The sequence below is a fragment of the Hevea brasiliensis genome, chromosome 13, assembly GCF_030052815.1.
Source record: "Hevea brasiliensis isolate MT/VB/25A 57/8 chromosome 13, ASM3005281v1, whole genome shotgun sequence".
NCBI classification, from domain to species: Eukaryota; Viridiplantae; Streptophyta; class Magnoliopsida; order Malpighiales; family Euphorbiaceae; genus Hevea; species Hevea brasiliensis.
In genome coordinates, this window is record NC_079505.1 from 70,163,165 (window position 1) to 70,187,689 (window position 24,525).

The following is a 24,525-nucleotide window of genomic DNA, read 5'->3' on the forward strand; positions in this document are numbered from 1 at the left end:
TGAAGATTGGGCAAATTAACACTTGTAGCAAAAAGAAAGAATAGAAAGAGAGCAAGTATACAGCAAAATTCTGCACTTTATGCAGTACCTGTGAACAGTAATACCTTTAAACTTGTGCTAAATTACTGATATTGCAATCTACTTGATAGCACATGTTTAATTTTGTGTCTTGTGTAAATTCTGCAAAATGCAACTTGAATGAGGATCAATTTTGATATTTAGGACTGATGTGAGCTTTATTGAAGTGCAAAAATAGTGTTTGTTAAGTTTTACCTTTTAGTGTATATATAATTTTGTAGTCTGATAGGAATTTACATGTTTTTGTTTAAATTGCTGCTAGTTTTTGCAATCTGCAGATTTTTGTTACTGTTCATGCTGCTTAAAAGGTCAATTTCTATGTCTTTTCTGCAATTCTTGAATGTTTGGAACTTGTCTCAAATGCTGCTGAAATGTACTTTTGGTATAAGTTTAGAAAGGAGACCATTTCATTAAGTGTGCAAAAAGGTAGTCACAATTGGTGCCTCAATTGAAAAAATGCTTGCATAAGCTAAATGAACATATATAGTGTTTGATGAGTTCTAAGAGATGATGAGCTTAAATTCCTCAATTTTATGGTGTTTGTGTGTATTTGGTAATTGCTGAGGGTCATGATAGCATTCCATAGCATTTGGACTGCTTTTGGTAAGTAAAACTACAATTTTTTCCAAAATCTGCCGAAACTTGCTGATAATGTTGCTTGTCAAACAGAGTCCTAAGCAAATTCTGCTGAACCTTATGCTTAACCCCAAGTATGGCCCAAATTACCAGATGTCTGCCCCACATTTTAAAAAAGCCCAAAACTTCCGCCATTTTTATAAAAGCCTTGCCCTCACTCTCGATAAGCCTTGCCGACTCCCTTCCCACACCATTTTTTCTGGCAATTTTTACGGGAAGCTGAAAAGTTTCTTTCTTTTCATTAAATGGTGAGAACTAAAATGTGGTCTACCCACAAACCCAAACCCAGCAGATTTTGACATTCTGTCAAATAAAAAATGGGTATTCCATCCTCTCTACCCACAAACCCTAACCCCAGCCCCAGTCCGCCGCTCCCTCAGTCGCCACCACTGCAAATGCCGTCGCTACCTCAATCACCACCGCCTCAGTCACCACCATTACCCCCAAGCCAAACACCAACTCTCATTCCGCCGACTCCCCTCTCGCCACAAACTGAACCGCAAAATGAAACACCCATTTTCAACACTCAGTTCCCAGAACTAATGCCTGAACCTGAGCCTACTCAAACGAAGTCTAAAGGTAAAACTAAAAAGGCTGCAGGTAGACCCAAGAAAACCCCTGTTGGAAAACGGAAAAGAGTACCCTCTGTTCCTTTCGACCTAAACTCTCCACCTCAACCTTCCTCTGAACCAGTCAGCAAAAGGACTAGGTCCTCCTCGTAAATTCCACCACCAGCGGTCCAAACACCTATATCTCAGTCACCCTTAAACTCTCCAGCAGCACCTGCGTCATTTGCCGATAATATAGAGGAGGTACTCTCTCCATTACCTTGGGCTTTTAAGGATATGGATATGAAAAATGCTTATGAGAAATTAGCTTCTAAACCTATTTTGGCAAACAAATATATGGATGAGCAGATTTTAAAAGAATTAGGCATTTATGACTCTGTATTTGCCTATTTGGATGCTATTAGCTGGACTAAATTTGCTAGGATTAGGGAACCAGTGTACAAGGATTTGACCCTGGAATTTTTGAGTTCTTTAAGGCTGAATTTCAAACCAACAGTACCTGAGCATAAGGATGTGATATATTTTCGATGTGCTGGAATTGATAGGGAGTTAGACATGGATGCTATGAATGCAATTTTTGGTTTTCAGGATTCAGGGTATAAAAATATTGAGTGGCAGCAAACTGTTTATGACCCTGTTCAATTCTGGAAAGATATTGCACCTTTTGGGGGTTATTATAGACAGAGGATTGCAAAAGCCTCTAGGATAGTTGATCATGTGTTAAAATACCTCCATAGGTTCATTTCTTACACTGTTTTAGGAAGGGGACACAGTAACAGTATTGTGGGTGCTGGAGACTTATTTTTCTTGTGGTGCATGAAGGAGAGAAAACAAGTAAGCACAACCCATTTCATAGCTACTCATTGGCACCAAATTGTCACAAAGCATACCAAAGGTAGTATAGTTTTTGGGGGGTATATAACTGCTATAGCAAACTCATTTAGCTTTGATGCTAGTCTATATAACTTGCTGCCAGTTTTTGGTGAATCATATATAGACAGCACAATGTTGCTGCACATGGATGTTTGTGAGAAAGTAGGCCATACCTATACTCTGTTACAGCAGCATCCTGAAGCCACTGATACTGCAGACCCCACTACCTTTGCACCAGCAGAACCCCAACCAACCACTATCCCACAGTTTTCAGCAGACATTTTGTCCCTCTTAAGATCCTTGGAATCCAGAATAGCAAGTTTCATTGTCTAACCATCTGTTCCCTCACCTGACACCACAGAAATGCTTGCTACCTTGAAGAGCTTAGAAGTCAAAATTGATACAATGGGTCAGCAGCAGGTTAACCAAAAGAAGAAGCTAGAAAAGAAACTTAAAAAGAGATTTTTATCTCTTAAAAAGAAATAGAAGTAGCATCAACTTCAAATGTTGGAGCTGTACAACAAATTGGCCCAATCTTATAACAATTTATATCATTGGGGCCAAGACATGTTTCAAGAAATAAAAGACCTCACAGAAAATTTGGAAATCGTCAAGCTTCAGATCACAATGAACCTCTTCGCAGACTCAAGGCGGACCACAGTGCAAAGAACAAAGCCTTGACAGCAGAGCTTGATCAGTAGCAATAATTTTAATTTTTGTTCTAGGTTTATTTTGTAATCTGTTTATTTTAATTTTCAAACTTTAGAAATAGTTGTAATACTTTGGTAATTAGTTTTTATGATTATACTTGCACTTCTTTCCTTTAGTTTACTTTATTTTATTTTATTTTCTGCTATGGACATAGTTACTCTGTGAATGTTTTTTGGTTTAATTTTTGATTTAACTGTTAGATTTTATTTCTTACACTTTTTCATTTTCTTGCACATTATTTTTGCACTTTATCTTTTTCTTCAATCCTAATTTTGTTGACATTGATGAGTTGCACAAATTTTCTTTGAGCCGCATCTGTTTCACATCATTTGGAGGTAACAGCTTACCCTTTTACCATTTATGCTTATAGTATGTTGCCAATGCTTATGCTTTCGCTTTACACTACGCAACAGGTTAAGCAACATCTTAAGCAGTGTAAATTCATATATTTGGGATACTTTTTCACATTTTGCTCTCTAAATCTTCATTGTTAATATCATTTTGAGCTAATTTTGGAATTCTTGAGCTTATATTGATTTAATCCCTAATTGTATAAATTTCATTAATTGAGTAATTCGCACAATTTTGCCCATCTTTGCATTCATTTTAAACATTGAGAACAATGTTCCATTTGAGTTTGGGGGTGAGGGAAAAATTTTTGCAAAATTTTTAAAATTTTCTTTAAAATTTTCATTCATTCATTTATTGCATTTCATTCATCCATATATAGATAATTCATACACTTATACATAAACCACACACATGTCTATACTCATACACATACATTTGCATATAGTTTTCATATAGATTACACTTAGTTTTAATTCGATTTATGCATTCATTTTAGGATCATGCATATCATAAAAATAAATTTTTACCTTATCCTTAAAGGATTGAGAGTTGCTTTGAAGAGCAATTAAGCTTACTTTTAGAAGGGTTTGATGGATTGAAAGTTCTAGATAGGTGCAAAGTTATTAGATTCTTCCTTTAGTTTATATCTTCTTAGCCAAGGGCCACCCAATCAATTGCATTGACTTTGAGTGCCTAGAGAAAACTCAAGGGTGAGAAGTAGCTAATTGATGTCTCACCAATCCTAGAACAATCTTTCTAAACCTTTCAAGGCGAAATCATAGCATACACTTGAAAAAGAAATGATCTAGGCATTCTTTGAATTTTAAACCCATATTTTAGCCTTAGCCAACCTCACTTAAAAATTTCCCTTTGGAACCAATTTGAGCCTACATTTATCCCTCTTATTCCTTTGGAACCCACATTACTACCTAGCCATAAACCCAAACACTTACCTACCCTCCATGAGAATAATCCTTTGAGTGATAGATACACATAAAAAAAAATAGAAAAAAAATATATATATAACAATTAGTTGGGAGAAGTGACTAAAATAAAAAAGCTAGCAAATTCAATTATGGTAAGTAAAGTAATTCACCACTCAAGTACACAGAGAAATGAGTTTGGGGGTGAATTGAAAGGGACAATTATAATTCAAAGTCAACGTTTTTATGTAGTCCCTCTAAAAGCTTCAAAATTATATGCTAGCATTAATGAATAGTTGTAAAGTTCCTTCTCCCATTTGATTCAATATATATATATATATATATATATATATTGTGTGTGTCTTGATCTTTTAATAATTTGATTATTCTCATATTTTGTTTCCCTTATCCCTTTCTTGTTAACCACATTATCACCTCATTAGCCCCACTACAACCCTTGAAAGTCCTTTTGATCTTTTGATGGCGTTTTGCTACATTAGTGGAGATTGGAATAGGAGAATTGCCTATGGGATTGGGATATCATTAATCCATTCATTTACTTCCATCATTATTTGAGACACTTTAGTTTATGGATTACCCTATAGTCTATTTAGGCATGATTATTCTTTGTGATTGATTGGTTTGGGCTTGATGATATGGATAATTGACCCAAGGCTAAGCGGTGATAACTTTGGTAAGGATTGAATTCTTTGTACCTTGAAAGTGGGTATATGGTGTGTTGGTGGCTAAAGGTAAGCTTGAGAGTTTGGATAAGTAATTTTCATAAATTTAAGGTTAGGTACCCCAAATTGCATTAATTGTTTTAATTTGCTTGAGGACAAGCAAAGATTTGAGTTTGGGGGAATTTGTTACACTCATTTCATATAGGCATTTTAGGATAGTTTTGCATCCATTTTGCCCTTATATTTTAGTATATTTTATATTTTTAGCTTTATTTTAGCTTATTTGTTAACTTTAGATACTTTATATTTGATTTTTGTAATTTTGTTGTTTTTGATAGGATTTTGTGGCAAATTGAAGATCAATGAGTGCAATAGGAAGTGATTTGAAGAGATTTGGAGTTCTTTAAGCATGGAGGAAAGTTAAAGAAATCAAGCCTTGAAAGAGCAAACCAGCCGAAATTTGCTTGAGACTTTGCTTAAGATCATGCTTAGGGTAAAGCGGTAGTGCTTAAGGTGCAGCACAAGTCAAGCATGAGCAGAAAAGTCCATTTCACTCTAAATCTGCCGAGATTTGCTGAAGGTCTGCTTAACCTTAAGTAGACAGTGTGACCAAAAGCTAAAATTTGCTAAGAAGCTGCTTAGGGTTAAGCCGAACCCTAAGCAGACTGCCCAGAACGTGAAAGATGCTGCTGACTTGGATAATTTTACACCTCATTTCCTACCCATTCCTTGGCTCTTATTTACTTTTAGGGCAACCTTTTGGGACTGTCGCAAGGGATTTTGCGGTCGCCTGAACGAACCCTCACCGAAGTGGAAAAGAGTGAGGAGTCGCCACCTTAGTTTTGAGGGAAACTAAAGAAAACCATTTGTGAAGATAAATTGAAATAAAACCACTTCAAAACAGAGATTCTAAGTTCGGGGTCCGTAAATGGGTGGGGAAGGTGTTAGGCACCCCACCTCGTCCCTTAATAAGGGTAAGTAGATTTAACTTCGTATTTTTATAAATTAGTTAGGAGGGCTTGAATGGAAATGTTAATCCTTTTAACAAAAAGGAATATTTAATTTTTCACTAAGTTTGGATTACCCAGATACATACGTAAATGAGATAACCTTAGTGAGTTACTGTTGTATATTAGTTTTGTTTGAAGGGCTATTTTATTAGAATTCAATTTTTGGAATTGGATGAGAACCCTCCTCCAATCTCTTTTGAATATTTATTTAAATTTTAGATTGAGAACCGGATAAGAACTCTCTTCTGATCTCTTTTAATATTTATTTGAATTTTAGATTGAGAACCGGATAAGAAATCTCCTCCGATCTCTTTTAATATTTATTAAAATTTTTAAGCTTGAGAAATGGATAAGAACTCTCCTCCGATCTCTTTAATATTTATTAAAATTTTTAAGCTTGAGAAACGGATAAGAACTCTCCTCCGATCTCTTTAATATTTATTAAAATTTTTAAGCTTGAGAAACGGATAAGAACTCTCGTCCGATCTTTTTAAAATTTTTAAGCTTGAGAACCGGATAAAAACTCTCTTCCAATCTCTTTTAAATATTTGCTGAAATTCTAGTTGAGGATCGGATAAAGACTCCTTTCTGATCTCTTCTATTTAAATGGCAGTCAGATAAGGGTATTTCCGATCTCTCTAAATTTTACCTATAGAGAGGACCTAAGGCTAAGGGTTCTGACGTTCAAAGTTGTCAGGGGGTCTGCGCAAGACCTCTTTAACTTATACCAACCTTAGGACTGGGCAGGGGATGCCGAACCGAATCCTCCGAACTTTCTATATGGTCGCCTTACCAGCATTTTTGGTAGCCGATCTATTCCATTTAGTTATCCAAGGTTTGATTTTACTCTGTCTTATGACGTCTTACCCCATGACCTACTGAGTCATTCTAGTGACTCAGCTTTACCATTTTCCAGGCTTATTATTCAGACCTTTCATTATTTCAAAAGGACTCTTAAGTTGCCATTACCTACATCTCATCCAACTACTTATGTATCGCTTGGAACTAGATGACTTACGCTCAGAAATAATAAAGATTAACAAAGGTATCGATACGGAAATAAACTAGAGCACAACCTTTCTCTATATCTTTCTAGCGTGATATGAACTTAAAGAAAATAACATACATAAAGAAAGAAGAATGGAAATGCGTAAAACAAGAACTAAACTTAATAAAATGGCAACATGAATACTAACCTGTAAGGAGTCGATTCTAGTGAACTAACCAAGAATCACAAAACGCAATAAGATTGCAAGTTGATAGCCGAGAGACTAAGGTTCGCCTTGGAACAAAGAGTGCTTCACTAAATGCAATCGAGTCAGAATTATACCCGAGTTTAACTGAGATTGAGCATGGGCGATGGAAGTGAAAATAAAGATAACAAGGAATCAAAAATGTGAACGCTGGGATGATGAGCAGTGAAAATGGAAAGTTTCAGTGTTCAAAATCTTTTTAAGAAAATACTTCAGAAAACTGGTTCCAAAAGTTCTTCTTATGAAAGCAGAGTGACGATCTGAATTAAATTTCAGAGTTCTTCCGCTATAGTAACTTCCTTCTTTTTTTCGTCCTCCTTTGAACAGTTTTCATGCAGGTATTTATAGGAACCGGGTGCTCCCCATGAAGGGTCAGGATCTATTTTGAGGGAGATGGAGGGTCAGGATTTCGAAGGACATGATCTGAGGCTCAGGAATTAAAGAGGATCAGAACGGACGGCTGAGATCCTCTTTAGAATATTTGTCATTTTCTTCTTCTAATCTGACGGTCCCAAATTCTCTTGTCCGGGGTGATCCGAGGGCTGGGAGTGAAAGGCGCTGATCTTGTCATTTTCTTCTTCGATCCGAGGGCTCCGAGCTCGTCCTTACAAGTAAGATCAACGGTGGAGATTAGAATGTACAGCGCTGTCCTGACGTACGCATGTCAGAAATACGGGCGATTCTGGGGCGTGCGGTTGAGATTTTACCTGCAACGCTTTAACTACCTCGGCTCTGATTATGGTGACGGCGGTAGGCGCCTTATTCTTTTTGTTTTCTGCTCTCTCTTCCTTTCCGATCTTCTTAACATGATCCTTCTCCGATCTTTCATACCGGTCTCCCCTCTTCCGATCTCTATTATTCCAATATTTCCCTTAACCAGGCCCGGTCCGGTCAAGGCATTAATTCCCCTCGATTCCCGAAGCGTCCGCTTCGTTTTCTGCTTAACAATAAATGCCCGATTTTCCCCTATATATACCCCTGACAGAAGAGACTTTCTTCATTCAATTTTCCTCTCTTCCTTCTTACTTTCCAGTTCTAGCTGCTCCGGCAGAAGTTCCGGCCATGATTGTGGCTGTTGATCCCTTTCCGATGGACCTCTTTATTCCCCGACTGAAAATTTACGACCCCGGTGCTCAAATAATCGTGATAACCTTGTCTGATGATGGTGAGAGAACTGGACCAATTAACCAATCTAGATCGCGGACCTTGATCGTGTCGATCTCGAGTCGTTCGACCGGTATAATCAGCGAACCGATTTCGGTCGAGAAGACTACTAATGTTCTGCCGACCCTTGGCGGTTGCTCTTCCAAGTTTATTTAGCTTCTCACGACATTGGGTGTTCCGACAGTGGCTTTCCTCCACATTGGGTGTTCAGACAGCGGCTCGGTTCAGGTCGATGACATCCTTTGGATCAGTCACAATGTTGACTTTGACATAGGTCCTTTAGATGGGATGTTCCACCGGTCTCTGAGATCGCCCAAATGATGTATTTTATTTTTAATGTAATCTGCTCTCTAGAGATCACAGAAATGATGTAGTCCAATTTTAATGCCATCCGATCTCTAGAGGTCACCGAAATGATGTAGTCCAATTTTAATGCAATCCGATCTCTAAAGATCGCCCAAATGATGTAATCCGATCTTTTGGAAATAAAGATTTTATTTATCAATTATCATCTTATTATTATTGCATTAATTATTTTTCGATCTCTGAAGTATTTATCCGATCTGACCTTTAATTTAAATGACCCTAAACCGATCAGCAATTCAAAAGATTTATCTTAATCTGCCGATCTCTAGTTAGCCGATCTCGTTATGGAATTTCCGGAATATTCATGAGACGTGTCAGAAACAGCTGGCAGATCTCGCTGACCGATGCACCGCCTGGGATGCCGTGAGCATTAAATGCTCGGACGAGTATAAATAGGGGTGGGGGTTAGCCATTTGCTCTCTTGTGTCATTTTCAGCTTCTCGCGAACAACTTCAAAATTCTCTCGTTTTCTCAAGCTCTTCCGACTCCGATCAAGCTTCGGTAAGGGTTTTGATCCTTCTTTTAGTTTAAATTCTTTATTTCCTTTGAAAATGAGCGGCGCCGAAGGTCAGAGAGCGGCGAGTCCTCCTTCCATCCAGTTCTCGTGGTCATCTGATGAAGTAGAGGTGGTCGGGCCAAGGGCGCGACCTGAACCTCCTAGAGTCTCCGTCCCAGCTCAGGAACAAGTGACGTCATCAAGGCATGCGCCTTCTTCAGGGAGAGAGAATCTTCCCATGGACGAGCTGCCATCGGTCCTTCAAGAAACCGATCTGCAGTCATTCAGCCACGAGTATAACATTGAGCCCGATTCATATGAACTTATCCGGTGTCACGGCGATCTCCGGGCTGATCATTTCTTCGAAGAGAACGACATGATTATGGTATACGAAGAACAGTTGAAAGCCGGGCTGCGGTTCCCTCTTGACGACTTCTTTAAGGAAGTCTTAAAATTTTTCCAAGTGTGCATAGCTCAAGTTCACCCGAACTCGTGGGGATCTTAGTAGCCTTTCGAGGCCTCTGTCGAGCTAAGGGATTCCGTCCTACGCCTAAGGTATTCGCCGAACTGCATAGGTTAACTCGTCGAAAGGACGACGAGTACTGGTTTTTCCAGGCGAAGCCACATTGCGGGCTCTTCATCGATCTGCCCTCCTCCCTGAAAAACTGGAAGAACCGCTTCTTCATTCTAAGGAGCAAAATTCCGAACGGCTTTGAGGGTTTCCCTCGTAGCTGGCTACACCAAGGCCTTTTAATTCCGAAGCGTCTCGTGTTGAATAGGGAAGAGGGTGCCATGGTGATGGAGTTGAAGGAGCAGGCTTCCAGAGAGAAGTTCTCTTGCTTGGATGCAGTGACCGCCGAGCTGCACCATTGGACTATGGAATTGATCACTGGCAAAGATCGCGGACTCCAGCTCTCTGACCTCGACATCGGTATTTTCTACATCTCAGATCTCAGGACCTTAGCGATCTCACTGACCTCTTCTTTGTGCAGGTATGGCCAGCGGCGAAGCCTCCAAGGAGAGCCGAAAGCGAAAGAGGGAGATCTCCCGGAAGGTACGGGAGATGAAGCGAGTTGAGGAAATGCAGACACCCAGGCATGAGCCCGGGGAAATACAAGGCTCGTCTCAACCTTCGGGACCGGTGATCGCAGAAGTGGTCCGATCCCCTCCTCGCCGGGAAGAGCCGCCTCCACCTCCTCCAGTTGCTCCGAATGCAGAAGAGGGTTCTTCTCAACCTAACGTGAGGACTATCTCCCGCGGTGCCCAAGTCTTAGTCCACTCACTGGAGAAGAATCATACGGTTCGAGAAAACCCTGGTTTCGCCAAGGTCTTGGCGTCCTCTATCTGTCTTCGAGAAGATCGGGATAGGCTGTCTCCGGATAACCTTGATGATATCTTGACCCGATCCATGAGCTTGAACGTGGAGTGCCTGGTGAACCAGCACATCATACGGGAGAAGGCGCATCGCCTGGGTAAAGAGGTCGAGAGGATGGGTCATGAGGCAGCTTCCCTCCGATCTCAACTTTCATCCGCTCAGGGCTACATATCTCAAATTTAGGGGCGAATGAAGTTCTATGAGGACAAGCTGGCCGAGCAAGCTCACGCTTTTGAAGAAGTGCAAGAGCTCCGGGCCGATGAAGAGGCTCAACTCGCTTACCTTGCTGAGGAGCTCAAGGTGAAAGAAGAAGAGATAGTGACTGGAGTGGCCGGCGCTTATGTGAATGCTCATAGAGATCTCCTGGCTAAGCTCAAGAAGCGTTACCCTGAGGAGGACTTCTCCTGGATGGCCAACCTGGCTCCCGATGATGAAGGTGAGGAGAGTGAGGAGGAGGATGAGGGTGAGAGAGGGGACGGACAAGATGTAGATCAGGCTGGGGGTGATCCTCCAGCTGAATAACTTGTGCAAATTCTTGAAATGAAATGAAATGGAATGCCTTTTTTGTTAGATGAATGGTTGTGATCGGAAAATTTCTAAATTATTTAAACACTTGATTGTCTGAGTATGTTGAAATAACTGAAAGTGATTATTAACCTAAGTGTGAGAGATCGGAAAACACAATGAGCATGAGATCGGTAGGGAACCAGCGCCAAACGGGACTTGATTAAAATTAGAAATTTGGGCTTGAACATTTAAGATCGGGATCATCATTAAACCGAAACGGAACCTTTGATTATTCTTAAACTTTTGAAAGGGAGATCGGCAACAAAAATGGTAACAAAGATCTAGTGTTAGTTCAATTTCATTTGTCAACAGAGATCAGGAATATACTTGACTGGTCAGGAGATTCGACAATGGGTTTGAGAGATCAGTGAGTGATTTAATAGACCGGTAAGGCTTTGACTGATGTGAGGACTTAGCATTGATTCAATTCCTTATGAGGAGAGATCGGAAATGTGGTTATCTAGCACAGAGATTTAGTACTGGGGATCGGTTTCAAAGTTTATTAATTCTGGGGATCGGCCAAAATATGGTGTCGACAGGGACGATATAAATTCATCATTTCCTTATTTTTGCCATAAGAAGAAAAAAAGGGAGAAAAGAAAAAAGGAAAGAAAATTTAATAGAGAGAGAGGAGACGCCATTTTCTCTTGGAGGAGGAGCTGCTGCATCAGTTTTGGAGCTCCAGAAACCAGAGACTTTGGTTCTTCCACCTGGGTTTTTCTATTTTAGTCCTCTTATCATGTTTTTCTTTACTTTTCCATCAATCTTTCTTGTAAATACCATCATGAGTGAGTAATCTCTTTAGATTTCAGAGTTGGGAAATATGTTTTAGATTAATTTGTGGATTTAGACTGGGTATTTCCTTATTTTATATAAATATAAGTTTTGATTCCTTCCTTGTGTGCTTGATTTACTTGCCCAATGTTGGTACCCATTGGGTATTGTATTAATCTTTGATTGAAGGACCGAAAGGTGAAAGTCATTGATAGATAATCAAGGATTAGAACTTAAAATCACCTAGATTTAGAAATAAACTAGGATTTTAAAAGGAATTAATTATTAGTTACAAAACTTAATGGGTTTTAAAGTAATCAAATAACATACGAAAGTAGGTTTGGTTATTTTAGAACACACTTTGGTTTGCTTGAAAAAGATATCAAAGTAATTTAGAATCAATTTTCTTCAAACTCTATTTTTCCCTAAAATTGGAATGCTCAAGACAAATCCCAATTAATTTATGTATAGACCCCCAACTCTAGAATCACTTTCAACATAATTAGGCTTTCATTTAAATTACCCATTGTTAATTTAGTTTAATTGCGAACTAGAATTAGAATTTATTTGTTTGCTCTTTACCCATTTCAATTAGATTAATCAATTTACCTTGCTTATTTACATTTACCATTTATCCATTAATCATTAGCCCAAATAATCGCTTCATTCATAGTTTGGTACTCAAACAGCAAATCCTCGTGGGAACGATACTTAATTCATCACTTTATTACTTGAGACGACCCGTATACTTGCGGATAAGTCACATCAACGGTCCTGTTTTGAATTGGAATCAAATTGAAATTGATTTCATCAAAATTAGATCAAAATTGGTTAAAATTTAAATCGACTTCAAACTGAACTGAAACCATTCTTCTACGGTTTGGTTCAGGTCATATTTTTTAGAAATCGTGAATTAATGATTTCGAACTGAATTGAACCAATAGTTTGGAACCGGACTAAACTGACGATTTAAATACAAAAGAATTTAATAAATACTTCACTCCACACCTAATTCATTTATGTATATATCATTAATTCTCTACACAATTATTCTTTACACTCTCTTTAATTCTTAATACTTTTTTAATTTCTCTCAAATTTTCTAAATAATTATTTTTTACACTCCTTTTAATTCTCAGTACTCTCATAATTCCCCTACTTTATTATTTTATATGCCCACTGAAATTTTTAATACTATCTCAATTACTCTGTTATTATTTTATATCTTCAATAGAATATTCAATACCCTCTATTTTAATTTTTTTTCTTTTATACTATTTTAATTATCAATTATCATATAATTTTTTTAAAAAATGGCAAATAATACTTAACTCAACTCAACTAAATTTTTATCTAAAAAATTTATTGGGATCGGCTATATGGATTATCTTTCTCCACTCTAAATGATTTTGGATTAAATCCTCGAAAATGTATAATGTTTCTAGGTCATGTTGTACTACTCTCCTTCAATTCAATTTAGATCTACTCCTTTTTTTCTTTCTATTCTCTAACCCAATATGCTCTACTTGTCTAACTGGAGTCTTCATATGTCTACGCTTTATATGACTAAATCACCTCAATTTCTCTTTTCTCAACTTATAACTGAAAATTTTGATTCATCTAAATCCTAAAGGGATACATAGGTAAAATTAAATTCATGCACCTTTTTCTAATTAAAAAAAAAATTATCTTTAGTTTTTTAATAAGTTCAAGTCTTTGCTTATTAAATTTTTTTAAAAAATAAGTTATTTTCATTCTTTTTTTTCATATTTTATTTTGATTGAAAGATTTATAAGAAAAATTAAAATATTTTTATAAATATAATTTAAATTCTAAATCAATAAAATTTTCCTCTAATTTTTTCATTTGAATCGCTTTTAAATCGCCCCTAAACCGTTCTCTAAATTATCTTGAACCGTCATTTTTTGAATGGTCCTTTAAACCATTTTAAATCGAGAATCGAACCGAAATCGATAATTCAGGAACTGTTTTCTAAATCATCTCATGACGATTTGATTTAAATTCATAATTTTATTGAACCTGAATCGGTGATTCAGAAATCATAACTGGCGGTACCATGGCCACCCCTAGCCCATAGTCACCATCATAACCAACCAAAACATGGATGAAAAGTTGAAAACAGAGGAGCGCATGTCGAGGACCTCATCACTTGAGATGATAAACACCATGGAAGCCATGAGCGGAGCCAACTTTAGTTGACTTTAAAAAAAAACCTTATATATATATATATATATATATATAATATTTTAATAAATTATTTTCATTGAAATTAATAAAAAATAAATTAGGGTGAATTTTATATTTTGAATAACATATTTAAAAAAATTTTAATTCAGACATTTTGTAACAAAATAATTCATTTATAAAATTTTATTTTTAATCTTTTAATATATATAGAGAGGTTTGATATATACATAAAAATATAAAAATATTCTATATTTAAATTATATTAGATAGCATAAATAAGGAGACACTACTCAGAGAATTATTCTTTATATGCAATCATAATTTTAATATTTTTGTTGTATTAAAATAACTATAGAATATTTTAATTATTAAAATATATTTTTCATGTTAATTTGTTATTTATAATTGATTAATATATTTCAAATTTTAATTGTGAATAAAAATTTAATATATTATAATATACAATTGTAAATTTGAAATTATGGCAATAATTTATTATTTTATAATTTTTTTACATATATTGAAAATTTTACGTGTTACGTTTTTTATTTTCATTACTATTACACATAATATTTTTCTTTTGAATTGAGCAAAATAAAATTTTTTAATTGCATTAGTCTAATTTCCTGGCTCTGCCCCCTGATGGAAGCCCAAAGCTAGAGGAAACCTGTACACTCAGTGCACCTCTACAAAGTCCAAATAAGAAAACTGTCTGAGAGTTACAAAATGAGGCAAGGTCTCAACCATGGAGGGACTAGAAGCTAAGAGGCATCGGTAACGTCCCTTGATATGCTTGCCCCATTGAACCCTTGTGGCCAAATGCTTCTCCCAACAATACAAAGAAATAGTTTGCAGTAGAACCAAAAGAAACACGAACACGAGAAAACGCAGGTCAAAACCAAATCCTTCGCTTGAAGCATCAGACGTTAGAAATGTAGTCACTAGAACTACTGGAACTGCATGCAAACCTTCTTAAAGAAGGCAGATTAATAGAAAACTTCATCCAATAAGGGCAAATACCTCAAAAATCACAGAATAATTATTTTTTCATAATCCTTATCTAGAAGTGGGGAGGGAGAAACGTACTCTTTGGATAAGGGGGGAAGGCCATCTCCTGCCTGACAAGGACAGAAGACGATCGGCAAATCTAACAAAAAAACGCAGACTAAACCCAAAAAAATAGAAAAAAAAAACATTGAGAGAACTTTTTCTCTCTAGCTAACGAGAGAGATGACTAATATACAACGATATAGGTAGTATCCCTTTTTCTCCTTCATCGGTAGGTGAATAGTGATTGATCTTGCATATGAATAGTATCTTGTGTATAAATTGTAGCCATGTTATTATCCCAAAAATTCAATAAAATTGTAGTGCCAAAAATTTAAAAATTCGAATTTGCCTTCGTTGATTTGGAATTGTAGATTTCAGTTGATGGTTACGGAAAAATTTTGAAATAAATTGAAGGGGTTGATTTTTCATAATTTCGGTCTTAATTTGTTTCCAAGATGATAATTCAAGAGTAGTTTCAGTTCCACTTTTAAAGAGAAAATTTATTTTTTTTTAAATGAAAATTTAATTTATTTATTTTTAAATGAAAATTTAATTTATTTTTTTAAATGAAAATTTATTTGTTATTTAATAAATATTAAATGAAAAGTGTAAAGTTAATTATTGAAATAAGAAAAAATAAATTTTTGTGTCATTTTTATTTGAAATAAAAAATTAGATAAAAAATTAAAAAATACAATTATATTATTCATTTTTAAGTTATATTAATTTCCTATATGCATATTAATTTTATTGATTATATCTTTCTAATTAATTATTTTAAATTATAATTCTAAAAATTACATGTCCTTAATTATTGGTAAATTTCCTTCATCATATTAGAATTATAATTACAATCAATTAAAAACTTCCTATTTAAATAGTTTGATTAAATTTTCTTAATTTTATATAAATTATAATTAATACAAAAATTTACTTATATATTAAATTTCCTTTAATTTTTTTAATTTAATTTCTCTTAAATTAATTTTCTCGACTTGAATTGAATAAAAATGGTGGCCGAATCAACAATTTTAGTTCAAGTTTGGCAAGGGAAGGGCTCAAAGTTGGGTAAGCTAGATAAGTGATATATTTTAATCACTAGATCAAATTCATATTAAACACTTGTATCTTAATTAATTTTATTTATTAAAGAAAAGCATACGAGTTCATTACTTTAATTAGATTTTTTTAATTAAATTATTTTAATTATTTTTTAATTTATAATTCAAATTAAATATTAATCTACTATAATTTAATAATATATAATAATAAATAAAATTTACTTTATAGACGGTTAATTGCCCAATCTTCTTAATTGGAGATTTCAGTCAATTTTAAATGTTGCATGTAAGAGCAATGCACAATTTTATTCTATCGATAGGAATAATTTTCGCTTCTTTGTTAACAGCCTCAATCTTGCGGATTTACACCTCCATGGAAAAAGATATACATGGAGAAACTCACGGCCACTCTCAATTCTATTCCACAGAACCCTGCTTCTGTTCCCAGGATTATATTTTCTCATGCTCTAACAATGTTGTGGATTAGCAAAGAAAGGGTTTTTTTAGGACTAAAGATTTTATTGATTGGATTTTTGGGATTCACTTGCTTGGTGCTTCATGTGCAATTTAGTCATTGAGGATGCAGGTTTTTTGTTGGCGGTAGTAATTTGTTCATCCTGCTGTTCCTTTCTGTTTCTCCCAAGCTAGATTGCTAAAATACTATGGGTGTTGCTAATGGACGTTGTAGATTTCGGAATGCGGTCTTCTTGTTATCTTTTTAGACCTTAAGCTTTTCCACATTGGGAATTTCCTTGACAATCGGCATGATTTCTTTGTTTTATCCTGTGGGGTCTTGTTACTTTGTCTCGTCTGAGATTTTATTTTGAGCTTTTGACTCTTGTTTTTAGACTTTCAAGTGCTACATTATTAGTTTGGCTTAGGTTGTATTTCCTTGGTGTAAATACTATATTTTGTCCAGATCTAAAATAAATTTTTTAAATAAAATAAAATAGAAAAGTAAAAAATAATTAGTCTATTTTTAATTTTCAGTCTCAATTTTACTTGATATTGTCAATTTTAATCTTTCTTTTCATTTTCTTTTTTTATTTTAGTTCTCAAATAGTAATTTTATTTTTATTATTTAATTAAAAGTGCAAATTAAAAGGTTTGTTTGGATTCAGTTTTGATTTTGATTTTAATTTTGATCTTGAAATTCATTTTACATTTTCAATTTATCCTAAATTTTATTTATTTATTATAGGAAAAAGAAATATTCTATTGGGTTTTAATTTGTTGCCATTAAATTTTAGTTATACATTTTTTTAAGAAATAAAATAAAATAAAATCAATTAATGAGGAATTAATTTAATTTACTAAATTTTCTAAACTTTTTATCTACCTGTACAAAGAAACTCTTCATTTTCCCTTTGACTGCTCTCTTGAAAATAACCCAGTTTCATGTGAAAAGATGAACCTTTCCACTTCCTTTGACTCTCTCGAAAGGATAGAAGCCTCTCTTTAAAAGGGAGAACGAATCCTCTCCTGAGGACTTTTGATAGTAACGTCATTAGCTTTCCTGGAAGGGGACTCATCTTCTTTCCTCTCCAAAGAAAAAATGTTGTCTCCTCCAAAATTTGATTCTCACATCAACTTTCTTCTGTCTAATCCTCAGTTTTGCTCCAAGGATTAAGGTAATTTTCTTGATCCTAAACAACTCTGTTAGATTAATTTTCATTCAATCTTAATGAGTTTTGTTAAAATAAATAAATTTATGGCTTTGATAAGATGATGTTTGAAATTTGTAACTTTAAAATTCAGGTTGTTTTGAGTTGTTGAGTTGATTTCTTTTTGCTTTGATAGTAATTGAGAAAATTAAACGTTGATTTTTATTTGTTGGTAACCAATTATAATGCTAGGTAGATTGAAAATATACTCTGCTAGATGATTTATTGATATATGAATTAACTGTTCAGTTTTCTATGGGTTTAAAAATTATCTATCGTGTTTAAATAAGATATAGGTGTTCAGATTATTTGTAATTTATAGAGTGTGGAAAACTTTTTAATTCATTTTAGATCTCATCAATTAATTTTTATTTATTTTATTTATTTTTATTATTTTATTATTTTTTTTCTTTTCTTTTTTGTTGAGTCCAAATATAAGGCCTTCAAGTGGTATTATGTTAGTAGGGAGTAGTCAGATATTCTTTTTAAAGAATGGGTTTTTACATCAGGTTGTTGTTTGAATAAATAATTTATTTAAAAAAATAGTGACAATTTCATTATAAATACTGAAAATAAATATTAAATAAATGAAATTAAAATTATTTAAAATTTTGAATTTACTAATATTTTTATCATAAATCTTGAAAAACAAAGTAAATAAATAAATTAAATTAAAGTAAAATTTAAATATTGGAGGTCTAATGATAATTTCATCTTAGACCCTGTTTGTCATGAATTTGAGATTAATTATTCTAGGTCTATTGATAATTACATCTTAGACTTTGTAATTAAAAATATTAATTAAAAGATTGATTGGAATTTATTGATAATTTGATCATAAATCCTAAAAACAAAAAAATAAATTGAAAATAAGCAAATTGGATTAAAGGAACAAGATCTTCGGTCTAATGATAATTGTATCTTAGACCTCACAAAATCATATTAATTTGTTTGGCTTATTGATAATTTTATCATAAATTCTAAAGATAAAAATCTAAATTAAAGTTTTGGAGTTTAATGGTAATTTTACTTTAAATCCTATTTAAAATAAAATTTTATAATTAATGTTTTAGGTTTAATGGTAATGTTACCCTAAACCTATTAAAATAAAATAATTAATCTAATTTGTGGGTTTTAATGGAAAATTCTTCTTAAGCCTTATTAAAGTCCAATGGAAATGAATTAATTAAATCTTTGGGTTTATTGATTATTTCATCATAGACCTTAATTAGTATTTGATGGTATTCTCACCTTAAACATATTTTAAAAAAGAAATCAATCGTTAATTAAAATTTGTTGGGTTGGTTGATAGTTTCATCACCTAAATATAAGATATAATCTTGAACCCCATAACAATGCACTAAAATACAAAATTAAAAATAATTGGAGGTCTAATGATAGTTTCATCTTAGACCTTATTAATTAAAAAATTAGAATTAAATATTTTAGGTCTAATGATAATTGCATCTTAGACCTCATGATTTTAAAATCTAAGAGTTGTTAGGATTTAATGACAATTTCATTTTAAATCCTACGAATTTAAAAATGAAGCATATAAAATCTTTTAGGATTTAGTGATAATTTTATCTTAAATCCTATAAGTCAAATAGTTAAGGTTTTTTTAGAGTTTAATGATAATTCCATTTTAAACTCTATAAATCAAATAAAATTAAAATAATAAAATCTTTGGGAAATTTAATGATAATTTCATTTTAAATCCCACAAAATGAAATAAAATGAAAATTTTGGGTTCGATGATTATTGCATCTTGAACCTAAAATTAATAAGTAATAGTTTGTTGGGTGTAATGATAATACCCAATAAATCAAAATAATTAAAAGTTGCGATATATGTAATAGATAACATTATTCTTGTGATATGAATTATTTGGCTGATTGAGAGCTGCAAATTGAAAGGAAATTTGACTTTGGGGGCATCTTGTTAAATCTCTCGGTCAACTTGTAAGTACTATACGTGTTCAATTCATAAATTGCATTTTATAAATAATTAGGTGAACCACACACATAACACCCTCAGTTATTTGGACACTGATGATGGGATCAATAATAGAGAGTTGAAAGTTTTCACAATCTGTTAGAATCCCTATGAACTAAATGACACATTTCCCGGTATTAAAGTTTTAATTAAGGAAATGGAGGAAATTAATAAAATATTAAGTAGGCATCACTTGTATCACATCTATATTTGACTCCTTCTAACAATATTTATATTTAATAAAATAACTGAAACCTTTTAAGATCAAACTAAAATTCAGTTTCTTAAAAATAATTAGCTTCTATTTTTTTTAATAATGTGATTTAAAAAAAATAAAAATTAAAAATCATAAAACCAAAAATCTATTTTAAAATCCATTTTCAATTTCAAACATATTTTAATTTTCAAGTTAGTCTAATTCCAAAAATTTTAATTTATAAGTCAATTTTTTAAGATAATTTCATTTTAGGCAAGATTTTATTTCAACGGATTTAATTTTTAAAGCCCAATTTAATTTTCAAATCAAATTTCATTAGATTATTTGCCAAATTTAGAAGCCTCTTTAAAATAAATAGTTTTCAAAAAAATAAAAAATTTCAAAAACAAAATATGGAGTTATAATTCACTTTTAGGGTATTTTCACTTACTTGTGTATTTGACTTATCCTAAGAGTGAGACATTCAAGTGTTCCAACCTTTTCGATCAAAATAAGTAGCAGACATTATAAATTAATCTCCATTTCAAATCATTGACATTAATTTATTTGAGCACATTCTTAAATCCATCTACCCTTTTGGGACAATGTGGGATGTCTAACACCTTCCCCACACGTATAAGGACCTCGAACCTTAAATTTCTGGAATAAAAGTGGATCATTTTCTTTAAAACAAAAGCTTTGAAAATATAATAAAATGTTTTCTGTATTTTTCTTACAAAAATTAGAGTGGTGACTCCTCACCTTTTCACTTCGGTGTGAATTGCTTGACAACCGTAAAACACATTGCGACACTTAGTAGCAAGTTTTTTTCACTTGGCATATGAGTTCTAGATTTGGGTGTACGGGGATGGTCCAATCACTATAAAATTCTTAAAAAATCTGCAGTATGTAGAATCTCTAAAGTTGAAACCCCTCTCCTTGCAAGTCGAAAATAAAGATCACAGATAGCTTTCCATTAGCAAATCAAGAAATACTTACCAACATTACACATCTTAATTTGTCGGCATTGATTCATGTTCTTGATTTACACACGTAGAGATGCCATGTAGGCTTCAAGTGGCATTCTGCTTCACGTGCCCTACACAATCCTTGGGCGTCCTGCCACACCTCTCCACGGGCATTACTTCAGTCCCACCTCATTCTTCGACTTTTCTTCTCTTTATATAACCTGTCCCCTCTCCTCATTTGGTGCCTCAACGATCCTCTCACATAAAGCTGATCAGTTTCCACTTAGTTAAAGCGAGTGGAGAGCATGAGTCACATTTCAATGCTGATTTTAACTTCACAGTTCAACCATGCTTATCAGAGTGTGCATGGAGATGATAAAGTTCCTTTTGGGTTTGTAGATTCAAAGGCATTGATCAAAGACAATGGTCATGGTGGCTATGATTATGCCCTAGCTGAAGCCCTGGAAGGTGATGGAGATGATGACGATGATGATGATGGAGGTTACGACTATGCTCCTGCCGCTTCTTAAGGGATGCCAAAACCCTAGTTCTTGAAAACCCTAAAATTAACCCTACTGAAGTTTGCATCGGTCTAGGTAATCATACTAGTATTAGAATGTTAACCTAGTTAATTTGATGGAGATTATTATTTAGTGTTTTCTGTATACTGAAAATAGTGATTTTGTATGCTCTCATATATGCTGAGTCTTTTGCTAATCATAAGAAATGGATCACATTTATATTAGTATCTTATAATTCCCAATTAGATGCATAATATTACTGCTATCAAGACTGAATTTATAGCTCTTCCCTTTTTATAAAACCTCATACTTTTCAAGACTGAATTTGTGATGGAGATGATAAACCTTTACTGCTCATTCATTTGTCCATGAGCATAATTTTATTAGCTTTCCATGATAGTTAAGTTGTTTCTATTTATATATATATATGTTGATCATGAGCTAATAAGCCTATGCTGATTATGAATTTGTTGCTACTAGCCAGCTTAATTATTCCACTAAAGTATGACTTTTAGTTCCATGAATGATTTTGGAGTCCACTTGATATATTTAAAATTCAAAGCATATATGCCACTGTCGGATAAGATATTAACATGTAATGCTTCTTGACAATTAATTTTTAAGGTACTGAACTGATGATAGGATATTTTAGAAGCAATAGTCAGCTATGCATTCTTTAATTATTACGTTAATTAATTAATCAATTATAATTATAATTTAATTTTGATTGCTGTCATCGGTAAAGTTGCTACATGTGATATTATTAGGGAGACTCATTTAATCTACATTTAAACTTTGAATTTTCAAGTATTGTATGAAATCATTTTTATATTATTACACAAACAACTAGAAGTCCCTCTTTCCTCCTAATAACCCCTGGCTGTGCCAATTAGCAAGCTTACTTTAGTCTGCCATTGGATTATATACATAAAAACAGATAAGAATTAATTCTTATAAACATGTCATAATTAGTGAATTCATTCTAAAAATTCATATTCATTATATGTGAGATTTACAAATATCAAAACAAGATGTGAAACATCTGTATTATGGATTAATTAATTGACCAAATAGTTCTGACTTTGGACGATGTGGTTCAAGGAACTAGACTTATCACAATTAATGATTTGTGATAGTCCCGAGATCTAAAGAGCTCTTAAATGGACGCCACACGGATTGGGTCACCGGAATGAGCTCTTCCAACTTTTGCTGGACGATCACTGGGCTTGAGTACATTTCTCGGGCTAAAGGGATCTTTGTGGGTAGGTAGAGATTTACAAGAAAAGAGACAATAAAATATTTTGTTTATAAAAAAAATTACAAGATTTGCTTAGCATTCCAATAGCTAAGTTAGTTACAATGTGTAAGGGAAAAATAAACGACACTAAAGAAGAGCAAATGCAAGAGAGCATGTATGTAAAGTAAATAGGTCTTTAAATATTCTATACTTATACCTATGTAGTATTATCTAATCAATAGAAAAGTGTTAAGTGACCTCTTAGAGCAAACAAACAATTGTAAATATTATAGAAGTGGTGCATGCTTTGTGCAGGAGTACTGTTTATTGCGCTTATAAGTAGTAGTTGTCATTGTTATGCTTTGGGATGTTAGTGATGGCCACTTTGAGTTTAGGTCTCACTAGAGTAGTTATGTCAGTGCTCTAAGCATGAGATTTTTAAACTATTGAATATTTAATGCGTTTAATCAGCTATTTAATGTTTTCAGTCTGCTTAAAATAATTTGATGTTCAAGATATTCAAACTAGGAGTTTTAGGGTACTCATTGAAAAAGAATAGGGGCATAGGTAAACTTGTAGCGCTACCTTCAGATGATCATAGTCATAGGAGCAGGTCATTGATGCATTGGGCCTGAATTTGTCCATTATGGAGACCCAGGCAGACCTCAATGATCATGGATGATCCTGGTCTCCTCAATTACTAGTTCGTTGTCATGATAAACACATATTGTAATCTGAAAAGAACATGTATTTTCCTCTTGTATCACCTTGAGCTAGCTAGCCAACCCGAAAAAAAATAAAGGGTCTCTTTTGATTCAATTGTTTTTTTAAAGTATTGAGGAAATTAAATTCATCAATCGGTGAAATTTGAATCTTGATGCCCACTTAAAGTAATTTGACATTAATATTGGGCTAAGGCACCAATTGTTTTTGATGTTGTTAATTAGTAATAACCGATAGCTTATAGATATTAATCATTAATAGATGAATTATATATATATTATAAAAATGAGATAATTAGTTGTTTGAATTCAAACTATAATAATTAATTAATAATTACTCGAAATAATTCAATTAGTGTTTTGGGTGAGTCTGCTATTAATTAATTAATTCCATTCATGATTTATTGTCACATTTGAGATATTAAGGGTTCAGTTTCCTTCGAATACAGACTTTCTCTCCTTTGCAGGAAGCTTCCTAACACGTCTTATTGCATGTGTTGCTTTAATATGGAAATTTTGATCAACGAGACTCTTGAAACACTTTATTTAAAATGAGTACTCAATATCCAATAAATCTTCATAATAATCTTCAACCATAATTAGGTCCATAAAGAAAAAAAATTAATTGAGTTGAATTATTTTAAAATTATAGTTTCTAAATAAGGGAACCTCATTTCTCATCTTCCTTTCTCCTTAATTGGTTTTTATTTTTATTTTTTTAACGAAATGTAGGATTAGAATTCATTAAAAAGGGAGCTATTACGAGGTGGCCCTGTAAACAAATAAACAGAACAGAACTAAGGCCTAGTTAAAAAAGAGACTCAAGGCTTAAAAAAAAACCAATTAAACACAACACTTTAAGTCCAACTTCATGGCTAGGCCTAGGTCCAAACAGAAGAAACCCTAGTCTTGGTAACCAACATCGTAGAGATCTGGTATATACGGCTAAAAAAGTAGAATAGCGTCGCCCACAATCACCATTATAACCAACCAAAACATGGACGAAAAGTTGAATACAGAGGAGCACATGTCGAGGACCTCACCACTTGAGATGATAAACACCATGGAATCCTT

The 24,525-nt window shown here is 33.6% G+C and overlaps 1 protein-coding gene across 1 annotated transcript; it reads left to right on the top strand.

The window, feature by feature from the left end:
• Window positions 1-1,031: 1,031 nt before the first annotated feature.
• Window positions 1,032-21,501, top strand: LOC131172190 (vegetative cell wall protein gp1-like). The gene is made up of 2 exons (XM_058133134.1): window positions 1,032-1,406; window positions 21,313-21,501. Exons 1-2 carry the CDS (start codon window positions 1,032-1,034, stop codon window positions 21,499-21,501), a joined length of 564 nt encoding a protein of 187 aa, XP_057989117.1.
• Window positions 21,502-24,525: the final 3,024 nt, after the last annotated feature.